At 40.9% G+C, this 18,485-nt stretch overlaps 1 protein-coding gene across 1 annotated transcript in view; it reads right to left on the bottom strand.

The window, feature by feature from the left end:
* The window catches only part of LOC127644782 (cadherin-10-like), a 40,198-nt gene extending 22,449 nt beyond the window's left edge, over nt 1-17,749 (bottom strand). Inside the window, exons 1-3 of the mRNA XM_052128161.1 lie at nt 17,614-17,749; nt 13,303-13,657; nt 8,846-9,140 (exon numbers count right to left, since the gene is read on the bottom strand). Coding sequence (XP_051984121.1) covers nt 8,846-9,140; nt 13,303-13,524 — 517 coding nt within the window. The 5' untranslated portion in view covers nt 13,525-13,657; nt 17,614-17,749. The remainder of the gene's footprint in view (nt 1-8,845; nt 9,141-13,302; nt 13,658-17,613) is intronic.
* Between the last annotated feature and the right edge of the window lie 736 nt (nt 17,750-18,485).

Raw genomic sequence — 18,485 nt, forward strand, 5'->3', positions numbered from 1 at the left:
AGCGTGAGTACAACTTTAATAGGTATAAAAAAAAATCAGACCTTTTAAAGTTGATGACCTGGTGTGGGTGAATGATCCAACCACACAAAGAAAGAAACTTGAGCCAAAATGGACTGGACCATATTGGGTGGTTATGGTGGACATGGCTGGTTTTATTCACACCGTGGTGGACATGAGAAATGTAAATGCAGAACCTAAGGTTGTTTTCTGTGAACATTTAAAGCCTTACAGGTCGAGATGGAAGGAACCAGCTTTCACTCCCATATGTAATGGTCAAGATGTGGACAAATGGGTTCAGGGGTTGAGACCACTACACACAGCTTTGTCTGGTTCTCACCCTTTGTCATCAGGAGGGTTGCTGGTTGGTGAAAATTGGGCTCCTGTACTCTCCTCTGTTCCTCATGTATTTAGGCCTTCAGGTCGCATGGCGCGAGTTCCTCATTCTGTCCGGCAGCAACTTCAATTGGTTGAACATGCCTCCTCAGTAGTTGGAGAGCAGGCGTCGGAAGGTGATGTCACTCGTTCAGGATGTGTTGTTAAAAAGTTTAGGAAGTTTTCTTGTTAGAAAAGAAAATATGCATAGATTGTACTTTTGTTCTTGGTTTCAAAGTTTTACAATGTAAGAACACTTGAATTTTCACATTGTGTAATTAGTTTTTTCCCTATTCTGCACAAAATCTGTGATTGTTTGTGGTATGATGTGTTGAAAAAAACAGCACCATACAAGGTTATAACTTTTATTTTGTTCAATGGTTAGGAACCATTTAATATTGTCTGCTATGCGATGTTGTATTCCTTATATGTTCTGTTCAATGTGACAAAAAAAAAAGGCGAGATTTATTTATTCCTTGTATATTTGAAATGAGGACATTCCTTTTTCTGAGGGGGGAAAAATGTGAGATTTATTTTGTGATTATTTTTTATTATGTACATTTGGTAATTTGGTTAGCTGTTTATGGGTAATGCAATGGTGACGTTATTAATATGTATGGGGAATTGGCGCACTGACATGAGCAGTTATTGTTATGTGTGAAAAAAGGGACAGGTGCAGAGAGAAAAGGAGGAGTTGAAGCGAATGTGACTGCAGTGTGTGTCTCACCATATGAGCTCTGACAAATAAAATAAGTCAGTAAAGTTCCATATTTCCATGTATGCCTGCATTAATACGTTGGACCCATTTATAAAAAAAGCCAACCTTCAGAAGTGAGATATTTTAATATGACTTTTAACATTTTCATTCTAATTCTTGCTAAACCAAACTATTTTGGCATAGCTATATTCATTTTATAGCTCTATCTACTCTTAATTTTTGTCACCTTAAAAACTGTATAATTTGATTCATATATAACAACTGAGAACTATTTAAGCCTCCTGAACTATTAAAGAGCAAACCCTGAGCAATATATATTGTGTAGTTGTGGAGAAGATATAGTTACTTTAGTAATGTTTTTTCATTATTCATTATTTTCTGCAATATTTACAATATTGTGGCAATTACATTTCTCAAATGTAAAGACTTGTGCAAGAAGTACAGTCTTGAAAATAAAATAAAAAATGTTCTGTTGTTTTGATTTCAGAAGTACATTATTTGAATGCATTATGGTTCAAAGTGTTGAACCTTGTATAGTACCTTGAACCTTGATTTACCACCATTCCAAACACAGATGAAATTGGTTTTGTCCAAGGCTTACGATATGTGTCTCAACAGTGAGACGAGTACCTCATAATATGGTGGATTGAGGGTAATAATTTCATAAATAAGATGTATATTCTCATATATTAGATTTCAGATGAACATGAGAGCTCATATCAGAGAAGGAAGATTATCATTAGATTTTCTTTGGGGAGATGATACCAAACAGACTGCCTTATAGTGCTGGAGGACTGACTTGATTAGAAACAGGATAACCAGAGGTTATTATGATATTACTGAGACACAGCATGAACCTCTTGAATATTCATGCACTGTGAATATGTATGGCGAAGTGTCATCGCTAGAATAGGGCCACTGATTGTGTGAGACAGTGGTGATAGATGATGTGGGAATGGGAATTAGATGTAAATAGAAAATGTGATAAGATGAGCAAATAGAATCTCTTCCATCAGGCTCTACTCAGGGCTCACAAGAGGACGTTCCTCATGGGCATTTGTGTATGTGTTTACATATACACCACTCAGCCAAAAAATTAAAACCACCTGCCTAATATTGTGTAGGTCTCCCTTGTGCTGCCAAAACAGATTTGTTCAGAGCAGTTATCTGAGTTTCCGTAGGTGTTGTCAGTTTGAACCAGTCTGGCCATTCTCTGTTGACCTCTCACATCAACAAGGCATTTCCGCCCAAAAATGTGCCGCTCACTGGATGTTTTTTTTGTTTTTGGCACCATTCGGAGTAAATTCTAGAGACAGTTGTGTGTGAAAATCTCAGGAGATCAGCAGTAACAGAAATACTCGGACCAGCCTGTCTAACACCAACAATCATCCACGTGATTATCTAATCATCTAATCAGTGTGGCAGCAGTGCATAAAATCATGCATATATGGGTCAGGAGCTTCAGTTAATGTTCCTTTTAACCATCAGAATGGAGAAAAGATGTGATCTTAATGATCTGGACAGTGGTATGATTGTTGGTGCCAGATAGGCTGGTTTGAGTATTTCTGTAACTGCTGATCTCCTGGACTTTTCATGCACAACAGTCTCTACAATTTAATCTGAATTGTGCCAAGAACATAAAACATCCAGTGAGCAGCAGTTCTGTGGACGGAAATGCCTTGTTGATGAGAGAGGTCAGCAGAGAATGGGCAGACTGATTCAAACTGACAAAGTCTACGGTAACTCAGACAACCGCTCTGTACAATTGTGGTGAGAAGAATATCACCTCAGAATGCTATTTTGAGATGCAGGTTTGTGCTGTTTTGGCAGCACGAAGGGGACCTACACAATATTAGGCAGCTGGTTTTAATGTTGTGGATGATCGGTGTCTTTGCATATGACTGCCTACCTATTTTATTAAAATACTGGATGTGGGCATGTTCCTAGAAAACTGCAACATATTGGTAATATACTTGTTTTCATCTTTAATAAAACCGGGGTGCAAGTTTTATTTGTAATTCTTACCAATTTCAGTTGCAACAAGTACAAGCAACATATAACAATAAGCTAAGCTCTCTCTGAAGAAAAAGTCAATACACATTTGAAAAATACTCTGATTCTCTAAAGTCTAGGCCTCATGACAGCCTCAGTTTCTCCTGTCTGACCAACAGGATCTTTAAAACCTGCAATCAGCAATTTTTTGCACAAAATACATGTGCAAAATGCCTTTCTGTCACAGTCTGGCATGACTGTGCCTCCCCTGACTGTCTGTCTGTCTGTCTCGTCTGAGTGTTTGCCTGTGTCTCTCATTTGTGTCTTGCAGGTGCCACATTGAGTTTGCCAGCTCCAGTTGCCTTGGAAACAATCATTACCCCAATCAACTGATCATCCACGGCACCTGTTCTCCCAATTACCTCTCCCTATATTAGCTCCTTTCATGTTAATTCCTGTGCTGAATTGTTTTATGTTTTTGTGTTTGTCAGTCTTAACCTTGAGTCTGTTGGTTCTAGTATAATACTAGTTCTGTTTTTTAGTTCACCTTTTCCTCCATTGAGATTTTATTTGTATTCTGTCTTTATTAAATAAAAGCAACTTTTTGCCTTCATTTCTGCAACTGGGTCCTTCTCTGAAACAACTGTGATACATTTCCTTTTGTAAAAATAAAAAAAACTATTTGTTTTTGATGTCCAGGCAAAACATGAATATTCAATATCACAGTTTAACTAAATCAGGGGGGTTGAAACCATACAGACCCAGGGACTCCCCACCCAGACTCTCAGCCAAACCAGGGATTGAAAACATAAATTAGCATTATGTAATACTTTAAGGGATGGTTATCCAAAGAGTGAACATTTTGTTATAATTTACTCACCCTCATGTTATTATTCCAAATCCATGCATGAATTTATTCTGCAGAACACAGGAAGATATTAGGCAGATTGTACTGCCAGCCTCTATACCTCAATTTCTATACATTCCTATACATAAGGTGACAAAGGCTAGCATTCTGCATAACATCTTGTTTTATATTTAGTGGGGAGAAAAAAAGAAAAATGACAAGATGAGTGCCAGTAAATGATTTTCAGTTTTGGCTGAACTAACCATTTATGAGAGTGTTAGTTCATGGTAATACAAATAGTTAGAAATGTCATGACAATTTAAGGGGGTTCACTCCAAAACAGTCCTTACCCTTCTGTCACTCACTCGACATTATGTCGATTGCAGTGACACAAGGGGTCTCTTCTGAGAGCCTCGTGTACCTCTGAACTTGAACTTGAGAAAAGGCCAATGTAAAGTTGGCAGACAGAATTTGCATGCCCGCCCCCGGACATACGGGTATAAAGGGAGCGGGCGAGCGAATGCCAGACAGATTTTTTCTTCGCAGCCGAACGTTTTTGTGATCAGCGAGCAGTGTGTCACGAATGCTTCACCCACCTCTGCAAGAGAGCTTTCGGTTGGAACTGACGGCGCATTCCAGTGGCTTTCTCCTCTCTGCACGCTGTGCACACTCTGCCCCTGGGCACTTCAACAGCGCTTCTCTCATAAAAGATTTGATTTCTCTGAAAGAGTTTATTTTTCATCTCAAAGAGTTTGTTTTCTGGTAAAGATCAACATACACAAGTGGGTGTTGAACGTCCTTTTCAGGACGTGTCTTTGTAAAGATGCCCTTCCGCTGCTGTGTAGTTCCTGGATGTGGCCGGTATCTCTCCAGATCCTACGGTCATAGACGCAGCCTCGTGTGCCTGGGTAGCAATCACACCGAGGCAGCATTTGTGGATGGTTCATGTTCTTACTGCGAGGACATTACCATGGCAATATTTCTGTGTCGGCTTTCGTTTCTCAAAACGAACGCCACTCCAGCCGCCCCCCGCGTCGCTCCTTCTTCCCACGGGATTGAGGACGACCTGGCTGACGATGGAGGCAATTTGGGGATGGCAGCGGGCTCGGTTTCACCGGGCACAGCCCCACGAACCACACGGGCACGCTCGTTTGCCTCTGTCCGCGCTCGGGACGATGGCGGCTCGCTTCACGGCCAGTTTGCTTCATCCCTGGAGCCAGGTCTGGATGACGACATCGGCGCTGCATCAGAGCGCGTACAGGCGTCTGACACTGAAGACCTGACTGGACCCCCGTCCTCGGGCCAGCCTGCCCAGTCAGAGTCTGACGCGCAGATGGCCGACATACTTTCCCGGGCCACTATGAAACTGGCTCTGGGTGCCGCTCTCAGCCAAGCCCCCCCCCCTTTATTCCCGGAAGAGCATGACGAGCTGAAGAGTTTGTGGAGGGCACCTTTTACTGCCCGGACCTGACCTCTGGACTACCCTGGACGGCGGAGGCCAAGATCTCAGCCCCAGCGTCGAGCGCCCCGCAGGTGGCGTATGCTCCCTGTCTCCAAGACCTTTTCTAGGGTCCGTAAAGCCCCTAAACACTCCTGAGATGGCACACCCAGGAAGCCAGACGTTTGCTCTGGAGATGGTAGCATGACCACTCCGTCCCCGGTGGAGGGCCGGGAGGAGAATCCTCAGTTCTCCCTTTTTCTTTCACCCAAATTTTCAATAAAAGAGCGATTTCCTCACTTTCTGGGTCATCAGACCGATGCGCGCCATTCTCACAGCACCCCGGCACCAAAACCTTGCAGTCCCAGCTCCCCGGACGCAGCCATCTCGCCTCCGGACCCATGACTGCCCAGCCCCGGCAGGCCAGCACTGACCAGTCTCGAGGACGTCCCTACAAGACCCCCTCCTCTGTCTACAACCCGCCCCCTGATGGGTGTGCGGAGGGAGGTAAGTGCTTTGAGCTTTTTCTCAGAACCCAAGTCTCAGAACGTGTGTTTGATTCCCGACGCACTATTACCTGCTCCCCCCGCGCGGTACATCCAAAACGATCGTCACGTTAGTGCCCCTCGCAAGGAGCTTAGACGCATGGCTTGCGCTTCCCTGCCCGTCGCGTTGGCTGGCCAGGACCATCCGGCTCATCTATGCGATTCAATTCGCCAGGCTCCCGCCTCGTTTCAGCGGTATTCTCTCCACTCTGTTGTGCGGTGAAAACACCAGCACTCTACGAGCAGAGATTGCCACTCTGCTACTCAAGAGCCTGTCCCTCCGGCCGAGATGAAGAAGGGTTTCTACAGGCCTTACTTCATTGTACCCAAAAAAGGCGGTGGGTTGCGGCCAATCTTGGACTTGCAAGTTCTCAACTGGACTTTACACAGACTCCCATTCAAAATGCTCATACAGAGGCGAATTTGAACCTGAGTTCGACATCAAGATTGGTTTGCGGCGGTAGACCTGAAGGACGCGTACTTCAACGTCTCCACGCGGTTTTGCGTTCGACGGCCAGGTGTATCAGTACAAGGTCCTCCCCTTCGGCCTGTCCCTGTCCCCTCGCATCTTCACCAAGGTCGAAGAGGCAGCCCTTGCCCGCTGCGGGAAAGGGGCATCCGCATACTCAATTTCCTCAACGACTGGCTCATCCTAGCACACTCTTGAGAATTACTATGTGCCCACAGGGACCAGGTGCTCGAGCAGTTTAAGGCTTTATGTCAACTGGGAAAAGAGCAAGCTGTCTCCGGTTCAGAGCATCTCCTTTCTCGGTTTGGAGTTAGACTCAGTCTCAATGTCAGTGCGCCTCACGATAGAGCACTCGCAGTCAGTGCTTACGTGCCTTGCTCGCTTCAAGCCAGGCACAGCGGTTCCTCTCAAACAGTTCCAGAGGCTCCTGGGCCATATGGCATCCTCAGCCGCGGTCGTGCCGCTCAGGTTGATGCATATGAGACCGCTCCAGCACTGGCTTCAGATTCGAGTCCCGAGATGGGCATGGCGCTGCGGCACATACCGTGTGTTTTTCACCCCTTCCTGCCAACACACTTTCAACCCTTGGACAGACCTCTGTTTTCTGCGGACAGGGGTCCGCCTCAGAACCTCCCTGGCAAATCCCCCTGAGGAAGGACCTTCTTTCTCAGGGACGGAGCACCCTCTGGCACCCGTGTCCGGACCTCTGGAATATCCACGTCTGGCCCCTGGACGGGACACGGAAGACCTAAGTGGTCTACTACCTGCAGTTGTGGACACAATCAACCAAGCCAGAGCTCCCTCTATAAGGCAACTTTACGCCTTCAAGTGGCGTCTGGTGGGGAGGCTGTCCCCTCCACCTTGAAGGTGTATGTCGCTGCTATCGCGGCCCACCACGACGTAGTAAGTCCCTAGGTAAGCACGACTTGATTATCAGGTTCTTTAGAGGCGCCTGGAGGTTAAATCCTTCCTGGCCAAGCCTGTTCCCCTCCTGGTATCCCTCAGTGGTCCTCTCAGGCCTTCAGAGACTCCCCTTTGAGCCATTTGAGTCAGTCGAGCTCAAAGCCCTCTCCTTGAAGACGCCCTCCTGATCTCGGTCGCTTCCATCAAGAGGGTTTGGGACCTGCAAGCACACCTTTGCTAGGTTCTACATCCGCAGGGTTGAGTCGGTCTAGTCCCGTGTTTTGACAGGTCCGAGCCGGTAGAACTCGGTAATACGGAACAACCGACTGGGTGTTCCGCTTGCACCTTGCACCCTTCACCAAGTAGATCCAGTGTGCCTTCTTTCCCAGGTGAGCCAGCAAGCTCTCGCTCCCTGGATGCCTCCCTAGCCCTCTGGCCGCAGATTCAGCAGAGGAATTCGACGCCAGACCCACCACAAGTGGAGTGCTCCGTGTTGGGCTTGGGCTCCACAGGCATAGTTCCGGCTTCAGGCAACTCCCTGTGACATATTTTCTGCGGTACGGTCCCCCCACTGTCAGGACCAGCATCTCCCTGGGGCAGTCCTCGCTGCCCCCCCCCCCTTGCAGGCAGGATCTACCACCGCACCATGTCCACGATTGGCCTGACAACCCCTGTGTGTATTAGCCACAAGTAACCTCCCCCCAGTTTGGGCAGGTTGTGGTCTCTGCAGGGCCTTTTCCCCCTGAAAGAATAGGAATGGGAAAGGATGCCTTCCCTGACGCATCTATAGCGTTAAGATAGCCCCAGCCGCTTTTTAACTCTATGACGAGAAACATAGAGCGAGAAAAGGTGAGGCTGGCCGGCTGGCTCCCATGCAGTCACGTCGCCTGTTTCTGTATGGGTACGGGGAACCTAAGAGCGATATATGACACCTTTTATTGGGGGCGTTGGACCCAGCTGCTTATAGCACGCAACAGCCTGCTTGCACCTGGCTCAGTAGCCTTTAAGTGGGACCTCTTGTGTCCCTACAATCGACACAACCTCGAGTGAGTGACAGAAGGGGAACGTCATGGTTACTGTTGTAACCTTCATTCCCCGATGGAAGGAACGAGACGTTGTGTTCCCCTTGCCACGTCACTATCCCTACCACTGTAATGCGCAATAACCGTATTCTCGGCTCCTCAGTGAAAACCTGTATGGCATTCGCTTGCCCGCTTCCTTTATACCCGTATGTCCGGGGGTGGGGCATGCAAATTCTGTCTGCCAACTTGACATTGGCCTTTTCTCAAATTCAAGTTCAGAGGTACGTGAGACTCTCAGAAGAGACCACTTGTGTCTCTACAATCGACACAACGTCTCGTTCCTTCCATCGGGGAACGGAGGTTACAACATTAACCATGACGATACTGTTATTTATTTAAAATACAGGGATGTCACTATTTAAAAAGAAACAAAAACAAATCTATAAAACTATAATCTTGACCTTCAAACCACTGCAGTAACTGACATCTCTAAACACACTGCAGAATTCTAGCATGACAGTAAATTCTCATTCACTCACCAACGTCTGACATTTCAGGTACACTGGCTGTGTAGACAGCCTTGGTAAATTTGGGCTCATTGTCATTGATGTCATGTATCTTGACAATGAATTCAGTGGCAGGCTCCAGAGGGAGACCTGTGATCTTGTTGAAAGCCTGGGCCTGCAGTGTGTATGAGGACTTTTCCTCTCTGTCCAGTCTCTGAGTAGCATGTAAATCCCCAGACTTCTCATCGATACGAAAAACTGTGCCTGCTCCTTCCCCAGAGAGAACGTATCTGGCAGTGCCGTCCCCTCTATCTTTGTCTGAGCGAAGCTGTTTGGACAGAAAGTAGACGTTGGTTTAACCCTAGTTCGACAGTGAGTGGTAAAGCACAGATTGGACATTTGGCACATGGTGGGTATCATTCATATAAGTTTTGTATTTATGTGCACAGAAATCAATTGCATTTTTATTAAAAAAAAAATCCTTTCTCAGATCAATATCATCATATAACGCAATTAATTTAATTTGTTCATTTCATTAAATTATTTATCCAGAAATAATAATAATGTTTACTCTAAATTTAGGATAAAAATTTGAACAAACTGAAACCACAAAAGTCAGTAAACAAAAATAAGACTTCCGGTTGTGTTAAGGTAAAATGTTTATATATGAATATGTTAATATTGAATTATATAAATAAACATTTTTCCTTAACACAACCGGAAGTCTTATTTTTGTTTACTGACTTTTGTGGTTTCAGTTTGTTCAAATTTTTATCCTAAATTTAGAGTAAATGGAGTATGAACTTCATTTCTGAAAATAAATAATAAATTAATAATAAAAAAAGTCCTGCACTCAGGTTTTACTTAAAAATGTGTGTGTACTCACGGTTAGTGAATTAGACCTAGTGCGTATTTCAGACTGATCGCATTGTGGATTTGGCAACAGTACATCTAAAATTTTGCTTCTGAAATCGGTCTGTGCTTACCAAAATTCAAATCACATCTCCACCAGTGGCAAGGGGCAGGATTACGATTTCTGAGGCACCAAGGTAAATCACATAAAATAATTTTAAATAATCATTTTAAATTCATTTCTAACAGTCAATGGAGTCAAATGCAATCAACATGTTTAATGAACTAAAAATCTACTTAAGGAAAATGAATGCATGTTTTCTACAGATTTTCCACTAAATTAACACAAGGAAAAAAATATTTTAATTTATAATATAATAAGTATAATTTATGAACACCAATACAATAATATTTAATATTTCAGGATACACCTGCAGCACTTTGCCTTCAACAATGCACATGAAACGCTCCGAGAAGGAGCAAAGAACAAGGTGTCACTCTTCACCCCTTGAGCATTTTGCTCAGCTTACCGACAAGTGTCTGGGTGATATGCCCACAGAAAGATGCCAAACGTGAACTTTGCTTTTGGTTGTACATTTATTAACTCTACCCACTAAACCAAACCCCAACCCAAAACCTAACCATCGGTGAAGTAAAAATTTACATTTTAGAGTGAAAATGTAAACTCTGAATCATGCTCACTTTGTTTATGTGAATGCAATTATTTCCTGGTTCCCATGGGACCAGACCTGTGTCTCTGGGGATGTGCACTCAAAAACCTTTAATGGCGGATGGCACCTGTCAATAATTCAGCTGACTGGGGTTGATTTCAATGGACATTAACTTTCGGAAGCAATGTGTAGATTTCCTGTGGATATAAGTTGGGTATTGTCATTATACCTTTAATCAATTACTAGTTACATAAAGTTTAGTGAATATATAAATTGAAATGTTAATATGATGTGCTGACATGTTTTTATTCACTGGTGGTCTTTTAGCACGTGCACAATCTTGTTTTCAATTATGGTTAGTAACTTAAAGAAGAGGCTCTTGGAGTGAAAGCTCTAGGGACAATAGAAATTCATAAAAGCCACAGAGTCTTAAGTGTACAAGTCTTTAGAAAATATTCCATTAAATACGAATGAGGCTTTTATAAATTTTCACCATTGTTGTCACTGCCTTGCCATTGGCATATCTAAAAATAAGAAATGTTCCCAGGCCTTTTAGAACATGACTGATTTCCAATTGCAAACTTTTCATTTTAAAGGTAATTGTAATAATTAGAACGATAATTATTATGCCCGAATTGTCCTCACCATCATCCTACCACTGTTTTATACAATTGACTGTTGTGAGGGATCTCATCACTTTCCTCTAGATTACAGTAAAATAGATTGCTGTTAGAGGCGAAACAAATAATACACTGAATTGTGTCAACACTATACTGCCAACACTGTACACTGTACATGCAGATCAAAACTTTTGAAACACTTGACTGAAATGTTTCTAATGATCTTAAAAATATTTTGATCTGAAGGTATATGCTCAAATGTTTGAAATTAGTTTTGTAGAAAAAAATATAATTGTGCCACCATATTAATTTATTTAATAATAAAAATAAATAAAAAAAAACAAACAAAAGTTTTTTTTTATGGATTATTAAATAATAAAGAAAAGCAGCCAATAAGTGCCCAACATAGGTGGGAACTCCTTTAATACTGTTTAAAATACATCCCAGGGTGATACCTCAAAAAGCTGGTTGAGAAAATGTCAAGAGTACATGTCTGCAAATTCTAGACAATGTGTGACACAGTTTTTATTTATTTTGGATTTTGTTTAGTCACAACATAATTCCCATTGTTCCATTTATGTTATTCCATAGTTTTGATGACTTTACTATTATTCTAAAATGTGAAAAAAATCAAATAAAAAAACATAAAGAAAACTTTTGACCGGCAGTGTTTATGAGGCAATGAGAAACAGGAAACAATGGGGAAAAGGAGGATCAGTATTGGTATATGACCTGAGCTACAGTAGATTCAAACTCAGGTTGCACACATGTGCCACAATGCAACAGAACATGTTGGAGCATGTAGCCACCAGACCACATCTCTGACTAAATATTATCTTTATAAAAATATCACAGCTTTGCTTATACATCCCATTGGTTAGTTTCATTCAGTTTCACTTAAATTAGTTTATTTGCCCTCAAGCTGTCCAACTGTAACCACATGATGCTTAATTAAGTTAAGGACTATATGGGTTCAATCGGGCACAAATGAAAAAAAAAATCTAATGAACAGGTGTTTCATGAGTGCAGATGCAGGACAACATTAGAGCGAGCCATGACCATTTAATGCATTTATCCTGGGCTGTTTTTAGAAAGAGCCAGTGGTCTGAATCCAGCAGCTGACCCCTCAAACATATTCAGCTTGTCTGATGACAAAATTATGTAATGCAAAGGTCATATAATACACTACAAAGCTCAAATCGTTGATCAAAATGTCCAGTCAAAACATGCTCAAGGAGTGATGGGTGTTCTTGTGCTTTTTTTTTTTTAGCTTTCTCTGAGTGGTACACTTGCATTATGAAGGTAAAGCACTGCAAGTGCAACCATTCACGCAATTGCAAACATTTGATATGTGACATAGTATCACAGAAATGTAGGAGGTGACAGCATTTCACCACATTTGTAATGAGGAAACATAGAAAAAAAAGAGTTTGACACTGCAGTGCACTATCAATGTTAAAATAAAAGCTCCAGGTGAAGGTGAAGTAAATGCAACATAAATATATTACTATTGTATAAAACATATCCTAAAAATACATATAATTCAGCATCATATTAAATTAATAAACTTGGCAGGACAACAATACATAATATACATCTTTGTTCCAAGATATAAGTGAGTGAAGTTGTAGTATTTGCACACACTATTAATTTACAAAAACATGTTTTATAAAAATATATGCATGTAAAAATTGCTTTTTTTATTACTGTATTGGTGCATATAAATGGTATTTATTATATTATATTAAATACCATTCTTGTGTTAATTTAGTACTTTAGAATTTTGGAAAACATGCATTCATTCTAATTAACTAGATTTAATTTTATTAAAAAAATTGAATGTACAAAATATGGTCAGTTATTTTGTCTATTTTTGCTATTATTCCACTTATGAAAATAGTTCAAACAAAGCCAAAGCAGAATAAAATATTGCAAATCACTAAGCAATGCACAGACATAAAAAAAAGCCCAAATAGAGTGAGTGAAATTGCCCATAATTGTTGATTCCTGTCAGGACTCTGGTGAGCCACTTTGTCCTGAAGCAGAAAAAAACTAAACCCTGGTACAAAATATTCTGTCTTCACACTATTCTTTCTGACTTTTCACCTCACCATTCTCTGTGAATATGTATGCCTCAGTAACTGATTAATTCATATTTGCACTACTTTATTATCTTTGATGATGGCATCAAATTTCAAAGTGTCTGCCACATAGTGCTGTCTTCAAATCCAGTGGCAAACCCTATACAGCTCAGAAAATTAGCATTTGCATATGTAACATCTTCTCCGAGGACTGTTTTGTAATATAAGAAAGCTAATTTTGGGTCCATGTTATCATAGTGTCTCACCTTGCCAACATACTGATAGTTACTTCCTGTGTATTCCTCTGACAGAAAGAATTGCCTCCACATCCAGTCCCGTTTTGATCTGAGCAGCACCATTTTATCTCCCTCCATCAAATGGTTCCAGGTGTGAAGTATATTCCCATCAGTCCTCTCTAGCAATATGACTGGAGAGCTCAGGTGGGGAAAGATGAGTGGAAGCAGCCAGAGCAAGTGATTCATTATCATTGTAGCCAATCGATCTTCAACACGACCGCAACTCCTTATGAATAAGCTAACAAGGTGGGCAGTGTTGAATTGAAAATGATGGAGATGGCAAGCCCTGACATTGTAGAACTGGCTTTGATCCTCCTTTGATTCCCTACAAAAAATAACCGAAGCAAAAATGTTACAGTGTGTTGGAGGTCACTGCAGCGCTTGTCAAAATGTAACACCCGCTTCATACACTGTAATCCCTTTGTTGTTCACTCAGTCTATCCCACCGGGCCCTCATGTAGTATTCTATTAAGTGAAGATCAAAAACGTATCCTCACATAATATCTTGCATATTACATGCCAATACAGTTAACAGAAGTGCCAACATCAGTAAACATGGGCAAGATGGCATTCTAAGTAACTTTCAGGGCAGAGTAAGGGTCCTCAACATCATTATCGACTGAGATAACATTTAGCATCTCATGCAGAGTATTTTCTGCAGTCAACAAAAACAACAATTTAACACTAAAAACAAAGTCTGCGAGTAAATTAAGTCTTGTGACAACCCTCATTCTAGCATCGATTCTTGTTCCAATGTCATCTTCTTATTGTCTTCTTAATATGTTCCACATACAAATTGATTTCTAGTGAGAGAATACTATGGTATGGGTGTTGTAACTACATCTAAGCACAGAGAAATCAGCATACACAGCAGGATCAATAGCAGACCTTGTTTATATGTCACAGGATGACTAGGGATGGATTCAAATGCTGGTCACACTAAGTAAAAGCTCTTGCTTGCTGCCTCAAATAGTGATTGCTGCTGGCAGAGTGGCCTGCCGCTGTGTTTATACTCAAGCTTTCAGGCTGAGTGTTTAAGCATGACAGCCGATGTGCGATACATTCAATTAACTGGGACTAAGTGAAACATTATTCACCTCTTTTTTCACCTTTTAGAGAACAATTTTCACAAGCAATTCCTTAAATGCCCCTAAATCTTTTAATGCCTGTCTGGAGAGATGTTTAACCCTGCTATTAAATTCCTGACCCACTGCAAGCAAACGCACCATTATTTTACGTGGCCAGTGGGCTGCAGGGAGTGTGTTTAGCTGTCAGGAATGTGGATTGGGATGTTACGTACATACAATAACCCATTTCATTGCTGATCCCTAACATTTCAATGCATTCATGGCATTCCAACTGCCTTTGTTTTGTAGAAGAGAGATAGACACAATTCATTCCGATTAACCAATTTTCAATATTTATAGTAAATATCTGTTTCCAAATACATCTTTTCAACACAGAGTAGGAATTATTTTTACTTGAATACCTTCCAGTTCAACATTTTTGTAGGATGCATGAAACTGCAAGCTGTATTTTTCATTCAGTATGACAACAAGGACTATACAGCTGTTTGCAAATATTCCTTTGACTGTTTAATATTATTTAATAATGTGCTTGTTAATTCCCCTTTTAGCCCCGGGCTGGCATAAAACCCTTTCTGTTTTGGAACATGTAATCCGCTTTGATTATTATTGTGATTAAATGCTATAGTTATAATTTAAACTCTTTCCATGAGCCTTATTAGAATATTAATCCTAGATGCACTGGATGCATAATAAGCAGCCCTTGACAGGATATAGGGATAAGTGGACAGTGATTTGGCCAAGGAGAGCGAGATGGGCATTAGATAAACTCACGGGACATGCCGTATATGACCTATCAATTAGAACAGTACCATTAATGCCTGCAGCTCATTACTGGTGTCCAGGTCAAATACGCTAAGTCATTGTATCCACGGAAATATGGTGTTGAATCTGGGCTCCCTAATGACAGATAAATCTTTTTTTTTTTTTTATAATCCTGAAGGTATATGCATGTTTATATGCAAACGTAATCAACATTCTTAATGTCCATGACTTTTCTATAACTGCATATATTTCAGTTGAGTGTTGCCTTTCAGTGAATTAGCAACAAGCCAAGGATGCAACAGTTACCACTTGGTGGAGCCCAAGTCCTTTTTTTCCCTTCTCTAGATCAATCTCCCCATCACTCCATCCCTTGTGCTGGACGGCTCTCACAGCTGGCCTCTCCCTTGCAATATTAATGCACTGTCTTCTTTGTTACAGATCAGATATGCACCATGTTGATTGCCTGCCTGGAGGACTGGCTTTGATTCTGCCAGGTTCACAGACTCAAGCCAATAATTTACACCCTGCGTTATTAGACTGAACACTTTCTCTGATTCTGTGTGGCTGCGAGGATCTAATTAATTCAAAAGTGAGTTGCAGCAAGAGCTGATGGGGGTCTCGACTGATTAAAAAAAAAATATGTGTGTTGTCAGAGAAGGGCAACAAGCAATGGAGGGTGGGACGGGGTGCTTAAACAGTTGCGGATACTGGAAATGCTTGACTTACAACTGAATGAAGAATTCAAACTGATGCTAGAAGGCAACTTTTGTTCTCAAATCCTTGACCTTTTAAAGGGATAGTTCACCAAAATACAGTAAATCACTTCATACAACAAAAAGGAGATGCTATGCAGAATTCACTTTCACTGCATCTTTTCCTCATACATTTTTAGGAAACAATCCCTTTAAAAAAAAAATTTAAAAGGTCATTCCCTCAGGTCAGGGCAAGAATATTATCACCTCCCTCAGAAGAAATACATTTATTGTATCATTTGCCTCATTATGTGACCCACCTCTTTGGCACAAAGAGAGAGAGGGAGATTCAATAGAGAAACTGATAGCAAGAAAGGACGCATGTGGGGCTTTATCTCTGCATTGAAAGGCAATTATACATATGTGACACTGGCTCAGAGGAAGTGTGTGGTTTACCTTGTGTAACAGTCATGCCAATATGTGTTCATGTCACATGTATAAATCACAGTCTGCATATAATTGCTTGAGAGGAACTCTTTGGTCAGAAGCACATGGAGCAAAAAAATTAAATTAAAATTAAACATCCGATGGAACTGCAAAAGTGAACTGCAAAAGTATTTGATACCAATTAATTGACAACAAAGTTTTACATTGAAAATATCTAAAGACATTTCTATGGTAATATATAGGCTATACAGAGACAATAAGGAAAAATGATTGGCAACTAAGCTCACATTGATTTGTCTACGGTCTTGAATTTGAGTTCCACATTTGCACTCAGTCACAAGGGGTATAAGCAGATATAAAGCTTGAAAATGCTCTTGGCCTATGACTTTCTTTTATCCTTATCTACAAGAACACTTTCCAACATTAGAGAGTTGCTTATGCAGGTTTAGTGTTACAGCTTTGTCAACAAACTCCAAAATTTGTACCACTTCAGTTAAAATGTTGGATTAACGATCACAAACAGACACAGTGCCTCATGAAAGCAATTCCCATTTCTTAGCTCTGATTTGTTTAATGTCAATGATCAAACACACAGATCTCTAGACACATGTATATGCCTTTTTGAAAAAAGCTTGGGTGCAATTAAACAGATAGGGAGAGGGAGGATATACTGTAAGAAACTTCAACTGCAATCATGACTGTGGGTGGTAAACTTAAACAAGAAATGGACTACATTGAAGATTTGAAGACTGTCATGTTTAATGACATCTTGTAATTGATACAAAAATCTACATTGATGCACAACTGTATATATACAGTTTAAAAATCCATATATTATATATACAGTAGATAGATCCAATCCAGGTTATTACAAAATGTTATCCCTTTCAAAAACAAGCACTCCAAAGTATTTAAGTGTACATTTTAGTTTCGACATTGTTAATTCCATAATAATAATAACACAACAATTAAAAGCAACCAATTATTAAACTAGCATTTTGTCTAATATTATATCAGTTAAATAGAGTGTAGCAATATGACAGAAGTCAGAAGCCATTAAAATGTATTACATTACAAATTCAGTACAGGCTATTTCCATGACAAAATGTAATTGCATTCAAATGCAGCATTACAAAGTATTTCAATTTAGATTTTGTGATTTTGAGCATTGCAGCAATGATGACACAAAAATGAATAACTAATAATACAATTGTGAGTTCTTTTAATGCTGTTTAAGATATCAAAAAATGTAGCCCCCTTCACATGAACTGTAAAATGCATAAGGTTCTTACCTTAAGAAAACAGCCTCCTGAGCACTTCAGAGAACATGTCATCGTCATGGAAGTACGACGCTGGCTTCTATGCTTGTCTCTTGGCAGCGCTCAGATTCCAAGACTGACTACAGTTGTGTGCGAGACTCCAGCTGCCTCTCTCTATCTCTTTCTCTCTCACTCTATCACTCACTCCCTCACACAAAAACTCTATCCTTTCTCTCTTGCTCTGCTGGACAAGGATGCAGTTTGCAGAGGGGAGCAGGCTCTGATTGGTTGCCATTCATAACATTGTGATTGGGGATGGAGTTGACTGGGGGGAGGGAGGAGAGAGAGAGAGCGAGAGAGAGAGACTAAGAGAGAGAGAGAGAGACCGAGACCAAGAGAGAGAGAGAGAGAGAGAGAGATGCTGGATGCAGACCAGGGCATTGAAATGAGGACAGTTGGTTTAACACAGTAGGCATGATGACTTTCAAGAATTAAATCTTGGAGTGAAACATTGCTAAAAGCTAGCAACCCCAGTAGTATATGTGATATGCTTAACACTGCAAATCCTAAATCAGGGTAACCACAGTATGTTGTTGAAAGGACAATTGTTTTCATTGCACATACTGTATAAGCACAAATATAACTGTCAGATTTCTCTGCAGGGCACATTACTCAGATCGCTCAGTGGATTTTGCAGCCTTTTTCAACAAAAGGAGTTCAAGAACGGCAAGTGGCTAAATAGGACACAGAGAGGACAGTACATTTAGTGAAAGAAAGAAAAAACAGGGAATACTGAGTAATATAAATAACTTTAAAGTAAAATTCAAAGAATACTGGATAAAATCTGTGATCAAGTAAACTAACTTGGAAAAAATTACTTTATGTGATCTAAATTAAGGACAAAT

This window comes from Xyrauchen texanus, chromosome 6 (genome assembly GCF_025860055.1).
Source record: "Xyrauchen texanus isolate HMW12.3.18 chromosome 6, RBS_HiC_50CHRs, whole genome shotgun sequence".
Classification (NCBI taxonomy): domain Eukaryota; kingdom Metazoa; phylum Chordata; class Actinopteri; order Cypriniformes; family Catostomidae; genus Xyrauchen; species Xyrauchen texanus.